This window comes from Mesocricetus auratus, unplaced genomic scaffold, assembly GCF_017639785.1.
Source record: "Mesocricetus auratus isolate SY011 unplaced genomic scaffold, BCM_Maur_2.0 Super-Scaffold_100006, whole genome shotgun sequence".
In the NCBI taxonomy this organism is placed as follows: Eukaryota; Metazoa; Chordata; class Mammalia; order Rodentia; family Cricetidae; genus Mesocricetus; species Mesocricetus auratus.
This window is the reverse complement of record NW_024429190.1, coordinates 101333841-101354699: the sequence shown is the minus strand read 5'-3', so window position 1 is coordinate 101354699 and position 20859 is coordinate 101333841. Positions and strand designations below refer to the sequence as shown.

The following is a 20859-nucleotide window of genomic DNA, read 5'->3' as shown; positions in this document are numbered from 1 at the left end:
TTAGAAGGTCACTGTGATGTAGCATTTTGGGCTGACCAAGTGTTGTTGAAAGCCTTCCTTTAAGTAGCTGTATACTGTGATTTTATTAAAACAATAAAAGTCACATATATTGTCCATGAAGAAAGAAGTACTGGCCTGGTTCTGGGACTACACTGTATTGCATACAGTATTCTTATTCAGATATGTCCAGATTATATAAGCTCGTGTGCGAAGCTGATAAGTTCAGCAGGTGAAAGTGCCTGCCACAGAGTCTGATAACCCTGAGTCTGAGACCTGTGCTACTAGGACAGAAGCAATTCTTAAGTTGTCTTCTGTTCCATGTTCACATGTGTGCACACACATACACAATGTTTCAGAAGTATCTGGGGGACATACAAATGTCACTTACTCCATGTTTGCTTGTGTTATCCATCTTTTAGGTAGAAGAACCTCTGAAAACTCCTTCAGTTATTAAAGAATGGTATGTGTATTACTTCCTTAGCTAGTGCTTTTTTGTGTGGGAAACAAAATACCCATTCAAAATTTACATGACAGTCCCATGTGCAGATGAAGGCAGTAATAGCAAAGAGGTATGGCTGGCTTTCATTGATGTAGTAAAGGGTTAATAGAGTTTTTTTTGTTTTGTTTTTTTAGCTGGACTGGGCTGAAGCTGGTTTGACTTCCATGTTTATCAACATAGGCATTCAGCATGAATAAATCAGATAGGGAAATAGACTGGTTTAAAAGTTTTTTTTTTTTTAAAAGAAATCCAGTTTAATTAGGTGGGAAGTTTAGACTGATCAATTTTACTTTTTTTTCTCCCCGAGACAGGGTTTCTCTGTTGCTCTGGAGCCTGTCCTGAAACACGCTCTGTAGACCAGGCTGGCTTCAAACTCAAAGAATCCACCTGCCTCTGCCTCCTGAGTGCTGGAATTAAAGACGTGTGCCACCAACCCCCTGGTCAATTTTTTATTCTTTATCTTGTGCATAAACCAAACAAACTGTTTTAGCACAGGCATAACCTCATGGTAAATCATGTAAAGAGAAATGAGATTAAACCCACCAATGTTGACTCTTCGAAATTAAATGCTCCCCTGTGTGGGTATATCTCCACTATCCTATTTTATGAAAAAATTATAGACCTTAGATTGTTATATATACATATTCTATTTCTTAAGGTAGACCAGGCAAATCGTGAATGAACTGCAACGTGCCGTTTCAAGGGGCCAGAGAGATGGCTCAGCAGTTAAAAGCCCTGGCTTTTAAATGCCTCTGGAAGACATGGGCTGAGTTCTCAACACCCACATGGTGGCTCTCAACTATCTATGACTCTAGTTATAAAACATGCAATTTCTTATTAAAGTTTGGGTTTTTGTTTTTAATAGGTTTCAGTCATCATCAGCAGTAAAGAGTAGAACTCAACAAACTCAGACTAATTCATTACACTTATCACTAAAAAATAGTGACTTTGAAAAAGAGAATCCGACCTTAGGAGATGGTCAAACCAAATTATCAGATGACATGTCTGAGATACCTCATTTTATTCCCTACGTTCGAACAAATGAGATCTATTATCTTGATCCGGATGCACCTTTGTCTAGGCCTTCAACTCAGGACTACCAATACCAAAAATCTCATGGTAAGTTAATAGCATTACTATAAAAGTTGAAGATGAGTGGCTCCAGCACCAGGGCGATTTAAGGCTTTTAGCCTTCACAGGCAGCGTATTTATGTACACACATATATCTTAAACTAGTCATTTGCTTGACTATTAATAAACCTTATCTGTTCTTCAGATTGTGGCCAACAACAAGAACAATTTGACTCTGAACATACCAGGGATCCACTTCTTAATCCTAAATTGGTGAAAAACAGGGATCGACAGCAAGCTATCCTTAAGGGGCTTTCAGAACTAAGACAGGTACAAGCTTTTGCTTTCTCTATATGGTGGCAGTGTTTGTATCCGAAGAATCAAAGTCCCAAGACAGTTTGGATAGTAAGACAGTTTTTATTTAAAAATATGTACATTTGAACATCAAACACAATAAAGTGCTAAAACCAAACAAAGAAACACACACAATTATATTTTAGTGAATTTTAACCAATATGGTCCATTTTTTAAAAGATTAGAACAGAATAGATCTGTTCAAAAATAAAATTATATACACGAAACTATTCACCAGACTTTTTCCCATTCCTGTGATTTTTGCATAAGCTTTTTATACACACAAAAATAAAACCCAGTAATGTGCTGAAATCTATTCAGTGGCCTATTACCTTGTATTTGAGAATAATCTGGCTCATGTGTTGCTTACCACTTATTATTCTTCCTAAAGCTAGAAAACTACCTCTGCTCAGACTGATTTTTTACTTGTATCCTTTAAGTGCTACCTCTGCTTATGTACAGCTTGAGCTCATGACTCAACCTTGGTAATGCACACAAAGGAACAAGAGAAAGTAGTGTGATGTTCATTCATACTTCATCATAACCCTTACACTGTTTCAAGAGCTAAGATACACAGTGGGATATTAAGACTCTCATTGTATCTTCTCATGATATTAAGAGCACTTGAGAGTGGATTTCAATCCACAGTTGCAGTAATTTTATTAGAAATCATCCCTGTTGCTTTCATAGTAGAAAATACTCTAGCGAGGTAACACCCAAACAAGGAAGTCCGCTATAAGAATTACTAAAAAAGATGTCCAATAACAATTCTATCCTGAGCTCAGTCATTTTTTCTCTATTGTGTATTTAGGTTGGCTATACACCTTCACTCAACTATCAATGTGATTACAGGGTCTTCTCCAGAAACAAAAGGAGTTGGAAACGAACATCATACCCTAACTACAAACCAAGAAGATAACTTTAGTTCTTCGTTTTAAATATGCTAACCCTGCAACTGCATTTTCAAGCACCCAATGAGAAACTTAACATGTAGTAAAATGCTGTATTTTTTTTAAATGCAATAAAACAGTTTATAGTAAAAAAGAAAAAAGAAAAAAAATCTGTCATACTAGGGTGTAAAAGTACTTTCTACTTACCACAATAGAGTCTGGATATCCCTGATCTGTTAACAGTGTTGCTCATTTGTTCTGTAAGAAGTTCTCTTAGGGCATGGGAAGTACTATTAACACACTGAGCTTGACTCTTACTGAAATAACTCAAATTCATTTTAGAATCCTGTGGTTTTTCTTTTCTGTAAATTTTGTTTTCATTGTATTAAAAGCGGAGATGCCCCAGTTTTACATAACAACAGATGTTATATAAGGGCTTGAAATTTTTCTCCGCCATACAGTTTTTGTATAGATTTAGTATAGCACTAAAGTGCCTAACTAGTTTTAGACCACCTCTCAAAGATCTATTCCAAATTATCCAATGCCATTGAAAACCAAAGCCCCATTTTTTAAAAGTTCATTTGATTGACTACAGATCACACAAAACAGTATTACCAAGGATCTCAAAAAGCTGACCAAAATTTGAGTGAAGCTAAATTTTTACATAGTAAACCTAAAGACAGAGAAAATGCTACTTGGTATTATAGACATAGGTTTACTACCTAAAATGCAACTGCACTGTAGGTATAGCTTGAGGTACTGAGCCAAAATCCTGTAAATATTGACACTGCTGGCTTATACCTGTGTAAAAACACTATACAAAAGCTTTAATCAAAATAAATAATTGACATTTCAGCAAATTTAGTTATCTGACATTAAAGTCATTACTATTTACCATTCTTTTATAAACATCAAATTTTACATATAAAACAGACTTCAATTTGAAGTCGCAGTACAGGTAACATATAAAACTGAAAGGTGCCAACATGAGATAATCTGATTACAATATGTCCCAAAAATATATTTTATTTCAACTTTCAGATGTTTCAAATGGTATAGGCCACCATGATTTATAAGTGGGGAAAAAAAAATAAAACATTTCAGAAAGGTTAGGAAACTTGTTTAAATTTTTAAATCATCAATTCACTTTAAACACTTTTAAGAAACTGAAAAAGTCCACAACAACTTTTTTTTTTTTTTTTTGAGTCACTGTAATTTTATCTTTGGACACTTCCTCAACTTAATGGAGATTTCTCTCTATCTGAGTTTTTGTAAACAGATAAAAAATAATTTTCATTTTCTTGAGATTGAGTTGATGAAAGTGTATATGGTGTCCCCAGAAACGTCTGATGAGTGAGAACATTAAAATGACTAAACTGCTGGGACATTTTTAATTGATTTTGATAAGCCTGAACGTTGCTATATGAATCTTGTTCTGCTGAATTGCTGTTCTCTCCTTCAGAGCATACTCTATCAATAGAAGCTCTCTCTTCACAATCAATTTGGTAAGTCTTATCTTCTAATAGATTGTTTTGCACGTCAAGAGATGACTGCAATTCAATTTGAATATTCTTTTTTTGATCTGTTCCACTTGATCCTTTGGTTTCTCTCGCCAATATTTCTGAATGAAAACTGCTGAATACTTCTATATGTGAGATTTCATCCCCTGAATCCAGAGACATATCCTCTTCATCCTTTTCATCGTTTTCTAAAAGAGCTACATTTAAAAAACAAAAAGCCCTCCTCTATTGAAATACACATTTGTTTAGTGTGTAAGATTATACACTACTCACACAACATAGTGCGTCAGGTCTGCAAAGTCCACAATCCCTTACAGCTTGGTCTTCTGCCACAAGTTCACTTAGTCCCAACACTCACACTATGTGAGTGTCCGGATAATCCGATGCTAAAAGCTTCTGCGAAATGTGTTCACGTTTAATGTTGGGAAATCCCAACTCCCAGCTCCAAAGGGGTTAATGTCAAAACAGCATCTAAAGTTATACGGTAATTCAGTATTTCATAAGACAAATATAAAATAAAACTTCTGACATGTAGCTTCACTGAATTACTAAACTGGTTAGCTCTACTGAATGCTTGTCATCTCTGCTTTTTGCCGAAAATAATTTGAGAACAGCTTTTACACTCTAGAACCAAGCAGAGGCCATCTCACAGAAGACTGAAGGTAAGATATCCTCACTACCCTGTATTCAACTAGCACATACATCTGAAGACCTTTTGTAGCCCAACAGTCCCTCTATCTGCTTTCCTTAAAAACTGACAGCAAACAACAGGCAATAAAGTTTATATACCCTCAGAGGGAAAAATAATCCTGTAAGTATGTGCTGTCCACAGAACAGAAGAATGAATGCATAGCCTGTGCTAACAACTTGTACTGACTACAGTCTAATAAATGAGCAGATCTTGTATATACTAAATTCTAAGGTGATGTCTATTATTGACACTGAAGGTAAATGGGTTCAATAAACATTTCACTATTGGATAAACAAAACCTCATTCTGTCTCACCTAAAGAAAATGAAAACTATTAAAAAGTTACCTGACTGTGACTCAAGATTCTCATTAGCACCAAGCAGCGGAAGATTTTCTTCTGTGATTGAGTTGTGATATCCCACAAGACTTTTAAAGTTTTGCATAAAGTCTTCAGCTGTTGCAACTACAATTCCATTATCTGTATAACTGGAAACCATCTTGATAGTATTCTCTAAATTAAAAAAAGGAAGTATACATAAACTGATACCTACTGTCAACAAAATCCTTTCCACCATATATTCAGAATTATAATTTAACACCCATTCCAGCCCCTTGAAATTATTTCACTCATACTCCCATATCAGCAAGAGCAAGCTCCTACCTGTTAGAAAGACTATGTGTCGCTGCTGTATATTCTGAGCCTGAAGCCTGATAAGGCAGTCCATTTCTGGGGCATTTCGAGTTTGTGAATCACAATTGTGGTATGATAAAATCTCAACCAGATGTTTCTTCTGATACACATTTAGAAGAGACAGCAGACTCAGAGCTTTAGTATTCAATCTGTGAGATTAAGCTGAGTTCAGTATCTGGATATTGGCATTTTAAAATTCACTTTGGAAATTTCAGCTTCAGTTAATTAAAAGCATTTCCTGGCTGAGGAAACTAATAGCCACAGCAAGCTGCTGAGCTTACTGTTTAATACACTGGTTAAGAAAAGGAAAACAGGAACTGCATCTGACAAGCATGTTTTGGGAGGAGGAGCATCTTCTAATTCATTTAGGCTAAAACCTGAACCAGTCATTCTATCTATTAAATTATTCTTAGCTTTAATCTTAAACTTTAAAATTAAAAACAAAAAAGTTGGGCATTTGGGGCACAGTGGTATAGATCTGTAATTGCAGCACTTCACCCCGATAGCCTAGACTACACTGTCTCATGGACAAACAGTGTAATTCTTCCTAACATGTGGCCTTTAAACTTAAGACGTGCCCTTTGCTTATTTCATAGGCTGTGAAAATGACTAAGCCTAAAAAAGTTCAGTGTGTGTTACAACTTTTTAAATTCCAGCATTCAAGAAGCTAACATTTTGAGTTTGAAGCCATTCTGAATTATATAGTGAGACAGTCTCAAAATGATAAAAGTATTTTAACTACTGTACATAGTCAAACACTGGAATTCTTCAACCCTGAATTGAAGACTCATAGAATGTTAACTGGTGTTTTGGCAATCAAAAGACCCGTGACAGCCAGCTGGGCGTTGGTGGCGCACGCCTTTAATCCCAGCACTCTGGAGGCAGAGGCAGGCCGGTCTCTGTGAGTTTGAAGCTAGCCTGATCTACAGCTTGAGGCCCAGGACAACCTCCAAAACAATACAGAGAAACACTGTCTCAACAACAACAACAAAAAAAAAGACCTGTGACCTAGACTGGTTTTGGTGGTGTATGCTTATAATCCCAGCACTTTAGAGGTAGAAGCAGGACAGCCCCTGAGTTTAAGACCAGCCTGGTCTACAAAGTGAATAGCAGGCTAGCTGGAGTTAACTTACAAAAAGTAATTGGGAACTGGAAAAAGAAAAAAAAAAAGGGGGGGGGGGTGGCTCAGCAAGAGCACGTATTCTGCAAACACGAGGATCTGATGATCTGATTCCCATCCCCAGAACCCACAGCTGGATGCGTCTACAATCCTAGCACAGCAAACAAAAACTGGCAGTTCTTGAGAGCTTCCAAGCAAAATATAGTTGAAAGACCCTGTCTTAAGTTAGTTAAGATGGAGAGAAAGAGGAACACGATGGCATCCTTGCGCTGGCCTCTGCATGCACAGGTGAGTGTACTCCACAAGTACATGGCTCCACACACAAAATTCTATGGCTTACATTTAGGAAACTAGCTAACAAAAATCCTATAATGTGTAATTAATCACATTATGAAGACATTGTACTAACAATATACAGCATCTCCAACATACTATACTAACTGTTCATGGAGCTTTTTAAGTAACTGGCACTCAGAGGAAATAATTTGCAGACATGCTAGAAAACACAAACATACATATTGCAAACTAGCATTCTAATGGAACTTTTCAGACTGAGATCAATCCTTGACTATAACTAGTTACCTAAAGTACATACTTGGCACAGGGTCTGATTTAGACCGCAAATACAGATCAGTTTTTACAATAGTAAAATGTGTCATCTATATCACAACCCTTCTTCCTAAGGCTTGGAGAACTATGTAAAACAAGGAACAGAAATATCCTAAGAGCCAGATGTTGTAGAGTGCTGCTTAAAAATGTACAACAGCTGGGGTTGCCTACCCAAGATTGCACAAAAATCAATTCCACCATGTGTAGGGAAGATACTTACGAGGTCTCACCCCTAGCTGAGGAACAACTGGCAGCTGATAGGAATCTGGTAAGTGGGCCTGATAGGATGCTTACGCTCTACTGGGCAGCCTAATAAAATAGTAGTATGTGGGCAACAGTAATTGGACTCAGTGAGTTATAAAGGAAAAAAAGAGGACATGGAAGATGTGGTAAGCGGAGGTCTGAGAACAGTTGGTTAAGGAGTAGATATGACCAAATTACATTGTATATGTATATAGTATTATCAAAGGCTAAATTAATATATTTTTAAAAGGCTTGAAATGTAGCTCACAACATATGCTTCAAGTCTAGAATCACAAAAAGTAAGAAAATTTCCTGATCCTCGTGATTATGCAGATCTATGAGCAGATTAAATCAATTCTAACGATAGGAACTTCACCAAATTGTCCATGTCAACAAGAATACCATTTCTTCCTAAGAGAATGGAGTAATTAATTATTTATACCCCTTTATTGTCTGTTGACATACATGAAAACTTCATAATCCACAAACCCAGAAGAACGAAAAATTTTGTGAGCACAATGTCAAAAATCAACAATTGTTCAATATTTTCTGTATCATACCTGCCCAATTCCTTCAGTTTCTTCTGAAATTTACAGTGGATTTTCCACTGCCATTTCCCTTCTGGAGTACTTAGTTCTTCAAGGAATGTCAAAAAAATTTTAAGGCTCTCTGTTAGGAACAATGAAATCCAGATTTTAAAGTCAGTATTAGTCTATGCCATGCCTAAGTTTTGGAAGAATTGCTTGTTCACATTTATATAGATTATTTTCTTATGCAGCATGTATTCATCATCTTGCTCTGAGGGAAAAGGGAACTCCTTATAAGCTAGAACTTTAATCACTTGCAAACAAAACCAATACCCAATAATAATACCACCACCAGAGAAATCCAAATGCCACAGCAGGTAGTGTAGACCAGATTTGCACAAAAAGTATATATAAAGACAGAATGGAGAAAACTGAGGTGGCAAAAGCTCAGGAATAACCTAGTTAGCTACAAATGACACAAGATAATACATTTTTAACCACTTAGTTTTAATATTCCCTGAAAACCCAGGACAACCATAAGCCAGAAATAACATGCTAAAAATAATACTCATTCTTACCAATTGTGACAACCTCTGGATTTAGAATTGATTCATCAGACACAATAAAGCCACCAGACACAAACAACTCATTGTATGTATGATTTTTAACATCATCCAAGCTATCAACACCAGCAAAACTAACACATGGGAGCTTCTTTAAAGTCACCAAGCCAGGTACCTGTTAAACCAGAAACAGATGAATAAATATAACCTAAGAATAAAGTTTTAAAAATATACTATTGCTCATCATTGCGCCTCTGGAAAGTCACAAAACTATTATTTGAAGTATTATTTCCCAATAATATAAACCAATATGTATGAACAGAACACGAAGGGAAGGAGTTTACATTAGGCTGAAAACACAAAATGAATTAAACACAAAATGAATTAAAATGCTAATGTATCCTTAAACTCATAACCAGCCAGAATTGGAAACTAGGAGCCAGGTGTAGTGATACCTATGTCATCCAAATGAGGTCAGCCTGAGCTACACAGGATGCTGTCTTTAAGCAGGGGTGGGAGGATGGGAGGGGAGCCCATGGTGCTAGAATAGTAATGAAAGGCTGATCTGAGGCAGGCTCCTAAGATCAGGACAACATACCTCCAAATCCAAGGTAAATGGGAACTCATGGCAAAAAAAGTTTTGTCTAGACATCCATATACAGACAGATAACAGTGTGCAGACTTAGCAGAACATACCTCACCTCTAAAGAATCCAGCACATGTATTAAGTAACCTGAATGACAGGGAAGACTCATAACATACACCTTCACATATACAATTCTCACAAGCTGGCTCCTGGACAGGTACTTAAGTTTTATCTTCATTTTTAAAAAGTTTTGTTCTCAAAATAAGATTTAACAATGGGGTAGTTTTAGAAAACAAATAGGTGAACTGGACTTAATAGTCTACCTTGTGAATGAAATCTGCAATGTCTTCATTTTGAATAATAATCAATAGTTTATCTAAGGTCGATCTTCTTTCCAAAAACTGATCTGGATGACATTCTGTATTGCCTAATTTGATAAGATATTCCTGTCAAAGAAAAACAACTAAGTCAACATTAACAAACTTCAGCAAACATCAATTTCCAATCCAAACTGAAAAGTGAAATATAAGCTAATAAGCTTTATCTAGACACTATGAACTTTCACTTTAGAAGACTGAGAGCGCACCATATTCCAGCAATGGGTTAGTCCAGATTTTTGACACTTACCTCAATTATGGTAAACCCAGGACCTGTTATTAGCTACTCCCCCTGTTTCCCCTTCCCTTTCCTTAGGGTGGCTCTTAGTGATCGTTGATAGTATCACCAGAAATATTTCTCTTCAGAACAAAGGCATCACCATTGCATATTACTTAATCCAAAACTCAGAAAGAATTCTGAGTTTTTGGTATGAACAATGGTGACGCAGACTGTGTAAGGCCAGCTCCCAGATCCGCTCCAGGGTAATAAAAGAAAAAGCCTCAGAGTAGTGGGACTTAGGAAAGATTCTTTTTTGTTTTGTTTGTTTTCTCAAGAATGGGTTTCTCTGTATTGCTTTGGAGCCTGTCCTGGAACTTGCTCTGTAGACCAGGCTGGCTTTGAACTCACAGAGATCCTCCTGCCTCTGCCTCTGCCTCCTAAGTGCTGGGATTAAAGGCGTGCGCCAACAATGCCTGGCCAAGGAAGATTCTTATCTGAGGGTTGCCAGACTTTTCTACCTGAACGAAAATAAACAAGCGCACTTTCTGTTGGTAACCTAAGAAAAAAAGGAACAAGCACATGCTTTCCTGATGGTGACCTTCTTTTACTTCTAAATGATCTCTTGACAATCTCTTTACATACATACATCTCTCTCCTTCCCAGTTGCATATTTCTATATCCAGTTGGAGCATCTCTTTATGTACTATTACATTTCTCTTCGTATACACATTCACTCTCACATCTGCACTCACACATATTTTATGATTCATTCATTCTTTACTCACTCACTCCTTCACACGTCTCTCATGCTCCTTACTCTCAGCACACACATTTCCTGCAGCAGCTCTCACATAGTTCTCACAGATGTCTATCTCCACACCAACGGTGCTGCTACCTCTCTCACAGCCAAACTCTAGAAACTGTAGGTTACACTTTTCAGGGCCTGACCCATTTTCATAACACATGTTAAATAAGTTTCTCTCAGGATAGGAATGTTACATTGACCTGTGCACATAGCTCTAAGTTGGTGAGGATTCAGACAGAAAATGACATTGGGAATCAAGACTTAACAGTAACAATTAACTAGCTGGACCTTAAGGGGTAGGGAGCATGTGCAGACTAAAGTTGTTCAAGCTCTGGCCTTGAAAACAACACCTGGGAAAATGAGCACGTGTGTCTGTCTCCAGGGGCAACTAGCCTGCTTTGAATCTGCTCTGAAGTCTAAAGTTAGCCTGTCTGTGTAAAAGGCAGTCTTTGTGACTGAGAATCCTATAGCCATCTTCCTGACCATCCACAGTTACGTGTGTGCCCAAGTATAAAACACCATCAAAGGACTGTGGAAACAACCCCACAGCTATTATCAGGGAGGCATTAGCAGTGGTACTCAAGAAAGCCACCAACAGTAACAACCAGCCATCCAGTCAAGAACCCCATGGCTTTGCCAAGTGGGGCTCCCCAAACAACCTCTGGCGAGTAGGGTTTGCCAATAGGACTGCCCAACAATGTCTAGTGAGTCAACCTGTTAAATACTAGTTGTTACTACTGTACAATCTCACAGACCTCTGTACAATGATATCTATATACTAATTTAGCCCCTTCTGCCAAGTTTGTATCTTTAAACACAGCAGCCTCAACCATCTAACATCTCTTCTTCCTGCTGGTAATGCAGCATTACCTTTCACAGATCACAGGTAGAAACCCTTGAAGAGCTCCCTTTATATATTGCTTGTTGGCCGAACCCTTAGCCCTGAAGCAAACCGCATGATCCTGAGATGACACTGTTCATTACAAAGACAGAGGAGATTATTGTATCTATATTAGCAGAGCTGGTCAGATAACATAATCTAAGCCCTGCTGGCTAGACAAGTGGAGTACCACTTGTCAAGACAACATTTTTGTATAACTCAAATGTAATGTAGGAGCAGCATTTTGCACATTCATTTTTGCCTTGAACTCTAAAGTTTTTAGGAATATTTCAAATTACCTTTTAGTTTATTAATGAAAAAGCAAATTATCTGACAGGACTGATGGTGATTGTGCTCACTTTACATTTCTTAATTCAAAATTCAAATTATTCTGAATACTACTGCTTAACTGATATAGTAACAAAACAGTTTGATTTCAGAAATATTTAGAAGTTAAATTGTTATTAATAACCTTTTGCCCTAAGTTTTAGAAAGAAAATTTCCACTGACTAAGAGAACCAGGAATAGCATTCATAAAGCAAAGCCAGGTAGATCTCCAAGCTTGAGGCCATCTTGGTTTTGTCTATATATAAGTTCAGAATAGTAAGGGCTACATGGTAAAACCCTGTTGAAAATAACAAAAAATAAGCCAGGCGTTGGTGGTGCACGCCTTTAATCCCAGCACCTGGGAGGCAGAGGCAGGCGGAGTTCGAGACCAGCCTGGACTACCAAGTGAGTTCCAGGATAGCCTCCAAAGCCACAGAGAAACCCTGTCTCGGAAAAAAAAATAAAAATAAAATAACAAAAAATAATGTTCCAACCTAATTTTCTACAAGATTTGAAAGAGATAATTTCTTATTCTCTGTAATAACTTATGCTATAATTAAAAGCACCATTCAAAGAGGACTGTATTTCCTATCTCTTCAATACAGATGTCACATGGGTGTTTTAACAATCCATTTTTAAAAAGGGAGAATCACACTGTGTTCAACATAACTCTCTTGCCTAGTACTACACCAACATGTAACTATGCCCAGAGTTCTGTGTTAGAAATGAGTTTCTAGAGTTGGGGGGAAAGTTAAGAAACCCTATGTTCAATTACAGAGGACAAAGATGCAATCAAGTTCCTTTTTATTTTCCTAAGAAAATGTAAGGAAAGCACAACACCATTATGTATCCTTTTAAAACCATTTCAATGCTCTTCAACTATTACTTGGGATACCACACAAACAAGCTAACATGAGATACCCTAGAAAGATAAATGCGCTATGCAATGGTGGTGCATGCCTTTAATCCCAGCACTCAGAAGGCAGAGGCAGGTGGATCTCTGCTAGTTCAAGGACAGCCTGGTCTTCAAAGAGAGTTTCAGGACAGTCTCTAAACCTATAGAGAAACCCTGTCTCGAAAAACAAAATAAAGATAATGGATTAAGCGTTTGTTATCAATACTGAGTTTCTGAACTACTAGTGTTTTGAGTTATTTATAGTCTCTCTGCTTCCTCTAACAAAACACTCAGAAACTCCAAGTTACAATTAATTCCATAAATGGGAACAAGCAGTTACTTCAAAACCCCAAGATCAAATAACTGAAATAGTATTCTATAGCTTTGGGAGTCTTTCAGGACCATTAAGTTTTTTTATTATTAAAAGCTGTGACATGGTTCAGAGTATTAAGAAATGCCAAATGAATTTATCACTATGCCACTTCTAGACACTTGCTTCACTTTGAGATGAACACCAGAACCTACATAAACTCTGTATTCCTACCCCATGATAGTGGGGGTCAAACTCAGGGCTTAGCACATGCTAATTGAGCTGCAGCTACAGACCCATATAGTTATACATACAATCTTTAAAATTCAACAAAAAGATTCTGACATCTACAATGGTGAGATGTTCTATGTTTAGTTCAATGCACTCCTACTTTATTCAATTATGAATTACCAAACTTGGAAAATATATTATGGTCACCTTTAAAATTCAATTTTATAGAGTTCAACCACTGAGTTTATATAGCAGTATGATTGCCTTCTCAATAGTTACCTTTATTTCTTTGCAAAGCACACTCTCCTCTTCTTCATGAATGTAAAATTTCACAGTATTTTTCTGGACATCTTTCATTATTTTAACCAAACTATTAAATACTTCAGGTTCCAACTGGCTTATAAAATTTGAAAGAGCTGGTTGTGCAGAAATGTTTATATTGTTGGGTGATTTCATTATTTCTTTTTCTACTGAGTCCAGGGCAGTATCACCAGGTACAGTGTGATCAGAAGTCAACATTAACTCCTTGCAGTGGTGTGGCTGATTCATTTCTACTTCAACTGAAGAGGAAAACTGCTCATTAGAACTGATATCTTTTAAAGGTTCAGGACACAGTGGCTCAAAAAGGTCTTTACTGTTGAAGTCACTTGAGGAAATTGATACAACATGCCTTCCCAGAGGATTCAATGTTGCTGTTTGAGAATGATTAGGGCTTACTGGTGGCAAATTCCCACCCTTAGCTGATGCTTTAATAATAATAGTATTTAGTTTTTCGTGCAAACCATCTACAAATTCCTGTATACCAGCTTTCGAAGTCTTAGAATATATGAACTCAGAAAGGCGATTCATCTTCTCTTGTGCTGAAAAGATAGGCGTGGAAATTGTACTAACATATGAGACATTCTTTTGCTTCAAAATCTCTTCTATCTTTCTAGAAAAGAGATGGAACTCTCCTAACACTGTATCCTCTGTAGTTTCGCTCACTGTAGGAGGCTCTGCTGCTGGCACACACTGCTCTTCCACTGTCATCACCTGACCTGTCAACAGATCCTCCTCCTCAGAGGTGCCCTTTACAGTGTCTGTAAACGGAGAGGATGGAAACTGGTAATCAGAACTTCTTTCTCTATTTACTACCCGAGGGTCGTTAGGAAAGGCCTCCGGTGGTGGCAGACATACCAGTTGTTCTCCTGGTGATTTCATTCCTATACAAGAAGAGTTTATTATTATAAGAGCAATCCAAATGAGTAACATTTAAAAAAAATTCATTTTAAAATACTTCGAAAAATGTGCATTGCAAAGTAAATTAAAAACCTCAAACTGTATCAACCCTATCTGCTCTACTTACAGACTAGGCTATAGATTTCAATAGATAGTGTAGCAACACTAAACAGTTTCTTTGCTTTCTTTCCAAGTGTTCTCTTTGGAAAGATTTTTTAAAGGTACCTTTTTGGCATAGACATGGGAAGTTACTTCCCTGTTTTTGCTTTCCTACCATTCTGTACATCTGATACTAACAGACTACTGTAATACTGTATCCATGGTCAAGTAAAGGTAACACCACATTAGTTTAAGAATGGAATATAAGAGCTGAGGCAGGCGGATCTCTGTGAGTTCGAGACCAGTGTGGTCTACAAGAGCTAGTTCCAGGACAGCCTCCAAAGCCTCAGAGAATCCCTGTCTCAACCCCCACCCTACCCCCAAAAAAAGAGAATGGAATATAAGGCAACTGAAAGGTCCAACAGAAATGTTGTAGCATTAACATCTTTAAAAATTAATTGTATCTACTTTTAGGCTGAATTTCATATATAGGTTGGTTAACAGATAATCCACAACATAACAGATTCATTCTGTCAAAAGACAAAAAAAAAAAAAACCAAAACCTGAATTATTTCATAGCTATAATAAGTAGTACCTTTGACAATGCTCTCCTAGTACTTTCATTTAATTTGCAAATAATTCCAATAGGAAATAAGCAATTTTTTACTTATTACTATAATCTAAACTATGCATTTTGGATTACAAACTCTTTGTGTAATTCAGTGCTAAAGGGATACGATCTTTGTCTTGTAAGAACTGGTTCAATCTATAAGATCATACTGTTTTCCTCACAAATCTTAAATTCAAACACAATTAAGTTTTTAAAACTATTTTACAAAGCAAGTGCCCTGTCTATTTTTAAATATAAGAGGAAAATATAGTTAACTTTAGTTTATAGTTAAAAATTTATAGTAACACATCACTCCTGTAGTATAGAAAATGGTGACTCTAAATCAGGAAATCCACTTATGAATTTTCACTGTAGCACTTACAATGAATTTACCATTCAAGTTTGTGCTTACATGTAGCTGCACATTCATTCTACACAAAGCTCTATTTTTATTTTCCCCACACTCACAGTGTTTCATTGTCATGAATACTACATTCAATTACTGTGAAGACAGGTATAAAGTAACAATAGGCATAAAAGTCAAAACCAAAAAGAAAAGCAAAATACCCAATTTGTCAACAATTAAAACTGTATGAAATGTACAATTTCTATAAGACTCAGAAATAAGGAATGTTCTACCCTTACATTTACAACGTACTTTAAAATAATATAAAATATATAGAAGGGCATATAAGAAATTGGTAACAATGACTAACCTACTGAGAGCAAAGTAAACATAACACTTTTTTCTGATTTTTGAATGCCCACCCCCTTTCTCTTTTGTTTATATTAGACAGGGTCAGGGTGGCTTTGAACTCATAAATCTGTCAGGAGCTTGATGGTAAAATAGGACAAGCTTCTGTTTCAGTGAAGACCACACCACAAAGCAGTAAAGTAAACAGCATGCAGGGCGTTGGTGGCGCATGCCTTTAATCCCAGCACTCAGGAGGCAGAGGCAGGCGGATCTCTGTGAGTTCAAGACCACCCTGATCAACATGAGCTAGTTCCAGGACAGACTCCAAAGCCACAAAACAAACAAACAAAACCAACTCGAAAAACCAAAAACAGCAAGAGGAAGAAACCAATGTTCCTCTATGACTTCCATATATACTTGTTCACATCTACACACTCAAACATACCTCTCATCCCTATACACGTCTACATATGCCACTTACGTCTACATATGCCACTTATAAGCCAAATAAACTTCTTTAAATTGTGAATCAACATAACTTTATTTTGTACCAATTACTCTACATGATTTTAAGATCACCACTTTTTAAAAAACATTCATCAATAAAGAATGTAACAGATGTCATTATCTATGTTTACTGATTAGACTTTTAACATGAAGAAAATGCATTATTTCTCAGACAGTAATGTCATTTAGATCTAGCTTTCACATATAAAACATGAAAACAGTATCTGAAAAGGTGTGTGTATGTGTTCAAAAAAGAAAAAAGATAACTGTTACTCCTAGAAAGAACTACTGACATACACAACATAGATGAAAGCTTGACATACAGTTGAAAAGAGCCAAACAGGTATGAGTGAATTCCATTTATGGAGACAATAGTAAGAATATTGTTAAGAAAGTGAGATTAGTTGCTACCCACTATGAATGGAGAGATCATGGCCAAGTAAAATGTAGAAGAAAAGCTAGGGTGCTGGGGTTGTTCTACATCTTGCTTGGGTAGTAGTCACACAGATTACACTTACGTGAACATTACTGAGCTGTACACTAAAACTTGTGTACTTTCTTACATGATTCATTTTTAAAAATAAACATCTTGCCTAAGATAAAGGTCCTCCTGAAGAAAATTATGAAAAGGGTTACTTTACTAAGGAAGATTTACTAAGCAAGCTATTTAGCTTTCCTTCTAAATTAAGAAAGCCTTCAGACCTCCCCACGAATACTAAGAAAGTCATCTAACTTTCCTCCTAAATTAAAAAACAAAAAGACCTACAAGATTTCTTAAAGAGCATGGTATTAAGACAAATAGAAACATAAAAAAGATCACTATCAAATTCAGGCAAGAAAATAATGACAACAATGACGTGCAGAGAAGCTGTATCTGAGTTCAGTCAGACAAAAGAAGGCTATCTCCTGAGCATCCACTGCAATTAACTCATCAGTAGGATTTTTGTTTTTGGAAATAGTTTTTCAGTCTCCTAAACTATCTGAGAAGTTAGCTTTATACTTAAAAAGGTTGACCAAAAAACTTCAAGATTATGAACAGAGAATAAAAAGGGCAAAAAGGTTATCCTGTTGCATTTTCAAGTAAAGATTAGTTCTTATAGAGTATCTGAAGAAATGCATTAAGGAAACATTTTCGTAATCTTAAATCACCTGATCAGATAGACAAGGATACAGATTACATTTGTAACAAGAATATATGGTACAATTAAATTTTAAAATGATAGTTTAGAAAAAAAAGATTCTGTCTAAACTTCTGTCTGGAGCACAAAGTAATCCATGCCCTACTGATGAAGAACCAGAATCCAAGCAGCAATTCTGAAGAAGGGCACATGGGAAGAAAAGCAAAGTGAGCCTCCTCACCTGGTGTTTCTTTCCCACCATGCTTCCCATGCTGGTCTTCTGGGCTTCTTGCATTCCCTCCTGAGGAAAGCATCCATTAGATTTGTAGACTTCTCTTCAGACACCAGTGATGCCTTTTAGACAAATGCTAACAAAGGGACCATTCCTTCTTTTGCCTAAACATTCTTGAAAGGCCATTTGCAAATGGGAAATTGTTTCCTTTTCCATTCAGGTGATGGAAAAAGAAATACCTACATTACTTCTTTAAATGACTCAATAGCAATCATGAAGGTTTTTAAATGAAGAAAGGTTAGAATAACCACCACCTATACACTACTTTTTTGTTTTTTTTTTTTATAGTTTCACTATGTCTCCATTTCATAAAAGTTCTCTCTCTATCATCAGGTCTAGGGTCTCTTGCCTCCTCCAGAAGGGTATGAAGTAGAGAATAGTGCGGAAGCCCATGGAAACTCATCAAGTTTTAGAAATACTTCTCAGAATCCCTATAGGTCTCATAGATTGTACGTCACAAGTTGGTCTATTTTTCAGCAAAAGTCATTCTTCAATTTCTTTCCAAAGGCTAAATAAAGGTATAGGAATGGAAAAGCTGTGTCCAGAAAACAATTCCAAATATATTTAGCTAACAAAGATGAATAAGAACTTGAATATTAAGAGCATGCAGTGTGTGCATGAACAAGTAAGAATACTACAAATGGCAATCTTTAAACAACTGTCAAATGCAAGTGGTTTAGTAAGTTTCCATGAGGTACTTGCATTTGGACATTTCAGACTGAGCTCCAGAATGAACCATTAGGAAATCAAATTTCCTTCACACAGATGAGCCTCAACACAATCATTTGCTAGGTGACAGACAGACAGCTTGTGTAGTGAAGTTTAGATTAGTAAATTGGAAAAGTAGTGGCTAATCAAAAAGCATGATTTCACTCCAACACTTGCTCATCCAAGTTCAGTTTCTATCAACAGCTTTCAAACAATATGCATGCTAAACTCCACAAGAAGAGTAACTATGTCCTAAGTCCCTATATTAAGAGGCCCCTGTGAAGATACTTGCAGATGTCAATCAAGAATAGTAAGTGATAAATAATATATTGCTAAAAGTATAGACTCACAGCAGAGTCAAGTAAGATAGGTATCTCATGACCCAAGACGGGAAAATAGGAAAGATGAAACTCTCCAGGAAACTGGTTCCTAAGTAAAAGGAAGCAAAACCATGCATAGAATACCAGTCCTTACCTGTAATTGGGATCAATTTCCAATGTATTTCTGTCTCTTCTTCATCATTTGACTTAGAATGTTGTCTAAGGAATCCATGCTCAATGGAAACAGTGGGACACAGACTGCACTCTTCAAAATTATTGACATTAATTAAGTTTGGATCCTAAAAATAAAGTGCATACATTTAATAGTTTTCCTTTTAAATTTAATGTCAAGACTATACTACACTCATGGCAAATGCACAAACTTCAGTCCAAACATTAGAAATAAATAAAACCAACATGATAGAATTATAATACTCAGCTTTAAATTTAAAACTGAACTCAGGTTCAGGAGTCAGAGGCAGGAAGATCAAAAAGTTTGGGGCTAACCAGGTCTATACAGTGAGTTATAGGCCAGCCACAGGTTAAGAGTGAAACCCTGTCATAAACATACACCCCCCCCCAAATAACTAAGCAATGTAAATTGTCCTTAAAGGTTATCTGAGGATGACTAAGTGGGGAAAGGCACTTGCCACCAATCCTGATGACCTGAGGTAGCTTTCTTCAGGATCGATGGAAAGAACCAACTTTCAAAAGTTATCCTCTGACCTTCACATGTACACAAAAAGAGTAAAAAAAAAAGAAAAAGAAAATTTTAATAAAAAGATATAAAGAACACTCACAAATAAAGAGCACTAACTGCTCTTGCAGAGGACCAGGGTTCAATTCCTGGCACCCCACATAGCAGTTCACAAACATCTTTTTTTGTTTTTTGTTTTGTTTTTACGAGACAGGGTTTCTCTGTATTGTTTTGCAGGCTGTCGGTCCAGCCCAGCCTTGAACTCACAGAGATCCGCCTGCCTCTGCCTCCCGAGTGCTGGCCGTCCGGCCAGTTCACAAACATCTTAACTCCAGTTTTTTCAAGAGATCTGGCACCTCTACTGCTCTCAGAGGGCAAAGATATATATGGTGCATAAACAAACATGCAGGCAAAAAAATCACATGAATAATAAATCTTTAAAAACATATAATACATATCACACATGCAAAACTGGTGTTGATTTAAAGCAATGACTGGTAAACTTTTGTTTTAAATTTTATGGTATTCAACTCTGTAACTTTAACTTAACAATACTAACAGGCAATACTTAAGTGAATAGGAATGAATTTATAAGTTATAAAAACAGGAAACAGAGCCGGGCGTTGGTGGCGCACGCCTTTAATCCCAGCACTCGGGAGGCAGAGGCAGGCGGATCTCTGTGAGTTCGAGACCAGCCTGGACTACCAAGCGAGTTCCAGGACAGCCTCCAAAGCCACAGAGAAACCATTTCTCAAAAAACCAAAAAAAAAAAAAGGAAACAGGCCATATTTAGCCCATACTCTTGTTAAATGTATTGAGAAACATTAACCATACAGGTTAATAGCTCAATGCCTACCACATACAACTCCTACCACCACCATCTTCCTAAAATAAATATCCCAAAACTACATAAAGAAAGACTGAGGTATACATTTATGACTTTTACTCAAAGGCAGAACAAATTAGTTCTAAGTCCTCAAGAATATGGTGCCATCTTGGTATTATCCTCAATTAGTTAGCTACTCTTTTAGGAAAGTAAGGACTAATACAGAACATCACTGTCTACTAAGCACAAACCATACACGAACAAACTGGATTCCTCAATAAACAACACTTAGAATCACCTCAGAGACAACCCCAAAGGCTACTGTTACAACAGAAAAACAACCAGTGTTTGGAGGACTCATT

General features: G+C 36.7%; 2 protein-coding genes across 10 annotated transcripts in view; one reads left to right on the top strand and one right to left on the bottom strand.

The window, feature by feature from the left end:
- The window catches only part of Ccdc66 (coiled-coil domain containing 66), a 28809-nt gene extending 23560 nt beyond the window's left edge, over positions 1–5249 (top strand). For 3 of the 5 annotated variants that reach the window (XM_013118806.3, XM_021231587.2, XM_021231588.2), the window contains 4 exons: positions 420–460; positions 1365–1618; positions 1776–1900; positions 2736–5249. In XM_013118806.3, the coding sequence (XP_012974260.1) occupies positions 420–460; positions 1365–1618; positions 1776–1900; positions 2736–2843 (528 nt within the window). In that variant the 3' untranslated portion in view covers positions 2844–5249. Of the gene's footprint in view, positions 1–419; positions 461–1364; positions 1619–1775; positions 1901–2735 lie in introns of those variants that run through there. The other 2 variants (XM_005077680.4, XM_013118808.3) reach the window with 2 other exon arrangements.
- Tasor (transcription activation suppressor) overlaps positions 1968–20859 on the bottom strand; it is a 55519-nt gene continuing 36627 nt past the window's right edge. For 3 of the 5 annotated variants that reach the window (XM_040747781.1, XM_040747786.1, XM_040747785.1), the window contains exons 16-24: positions 19129–19273; positions 17896–17955; positions 13688–14610; positions 9687–9809; positions 8793–8952; positions 8248–8356; positions 5686–5864; positions 5371–5535; positions 1968–4531 (exon numbers count right to left, since the gene is read on the bottom strand). In XM_040747781.1, the coding sequence (XP_040603715.1) occupies positions 4050–4531; positions 5371–5535; positions 5686–5864; positions 8248–8356; positions 8793–8952; positions 9687–9809; positions 13688–14610; positions 17896–17955; positions 19129–19273 (2346 nt within the window). In that variant the 3' untranslated portion in view covers positions 1968–4049. Of the gene's footprint in view, positions 4532–4668; positions 4806–5370; positions 5536–5685; positions 5865–8247; positions 8357–8792; positions 8953–9686; positions 9810–13687; positions 14611–17895; positions 17956–19128; positions 19274–20859 lie in introns of those variants that run through there. The other 2 variants (XM_040747784.1, XM_040747782.1) reach the window with 2 other exon arrangements.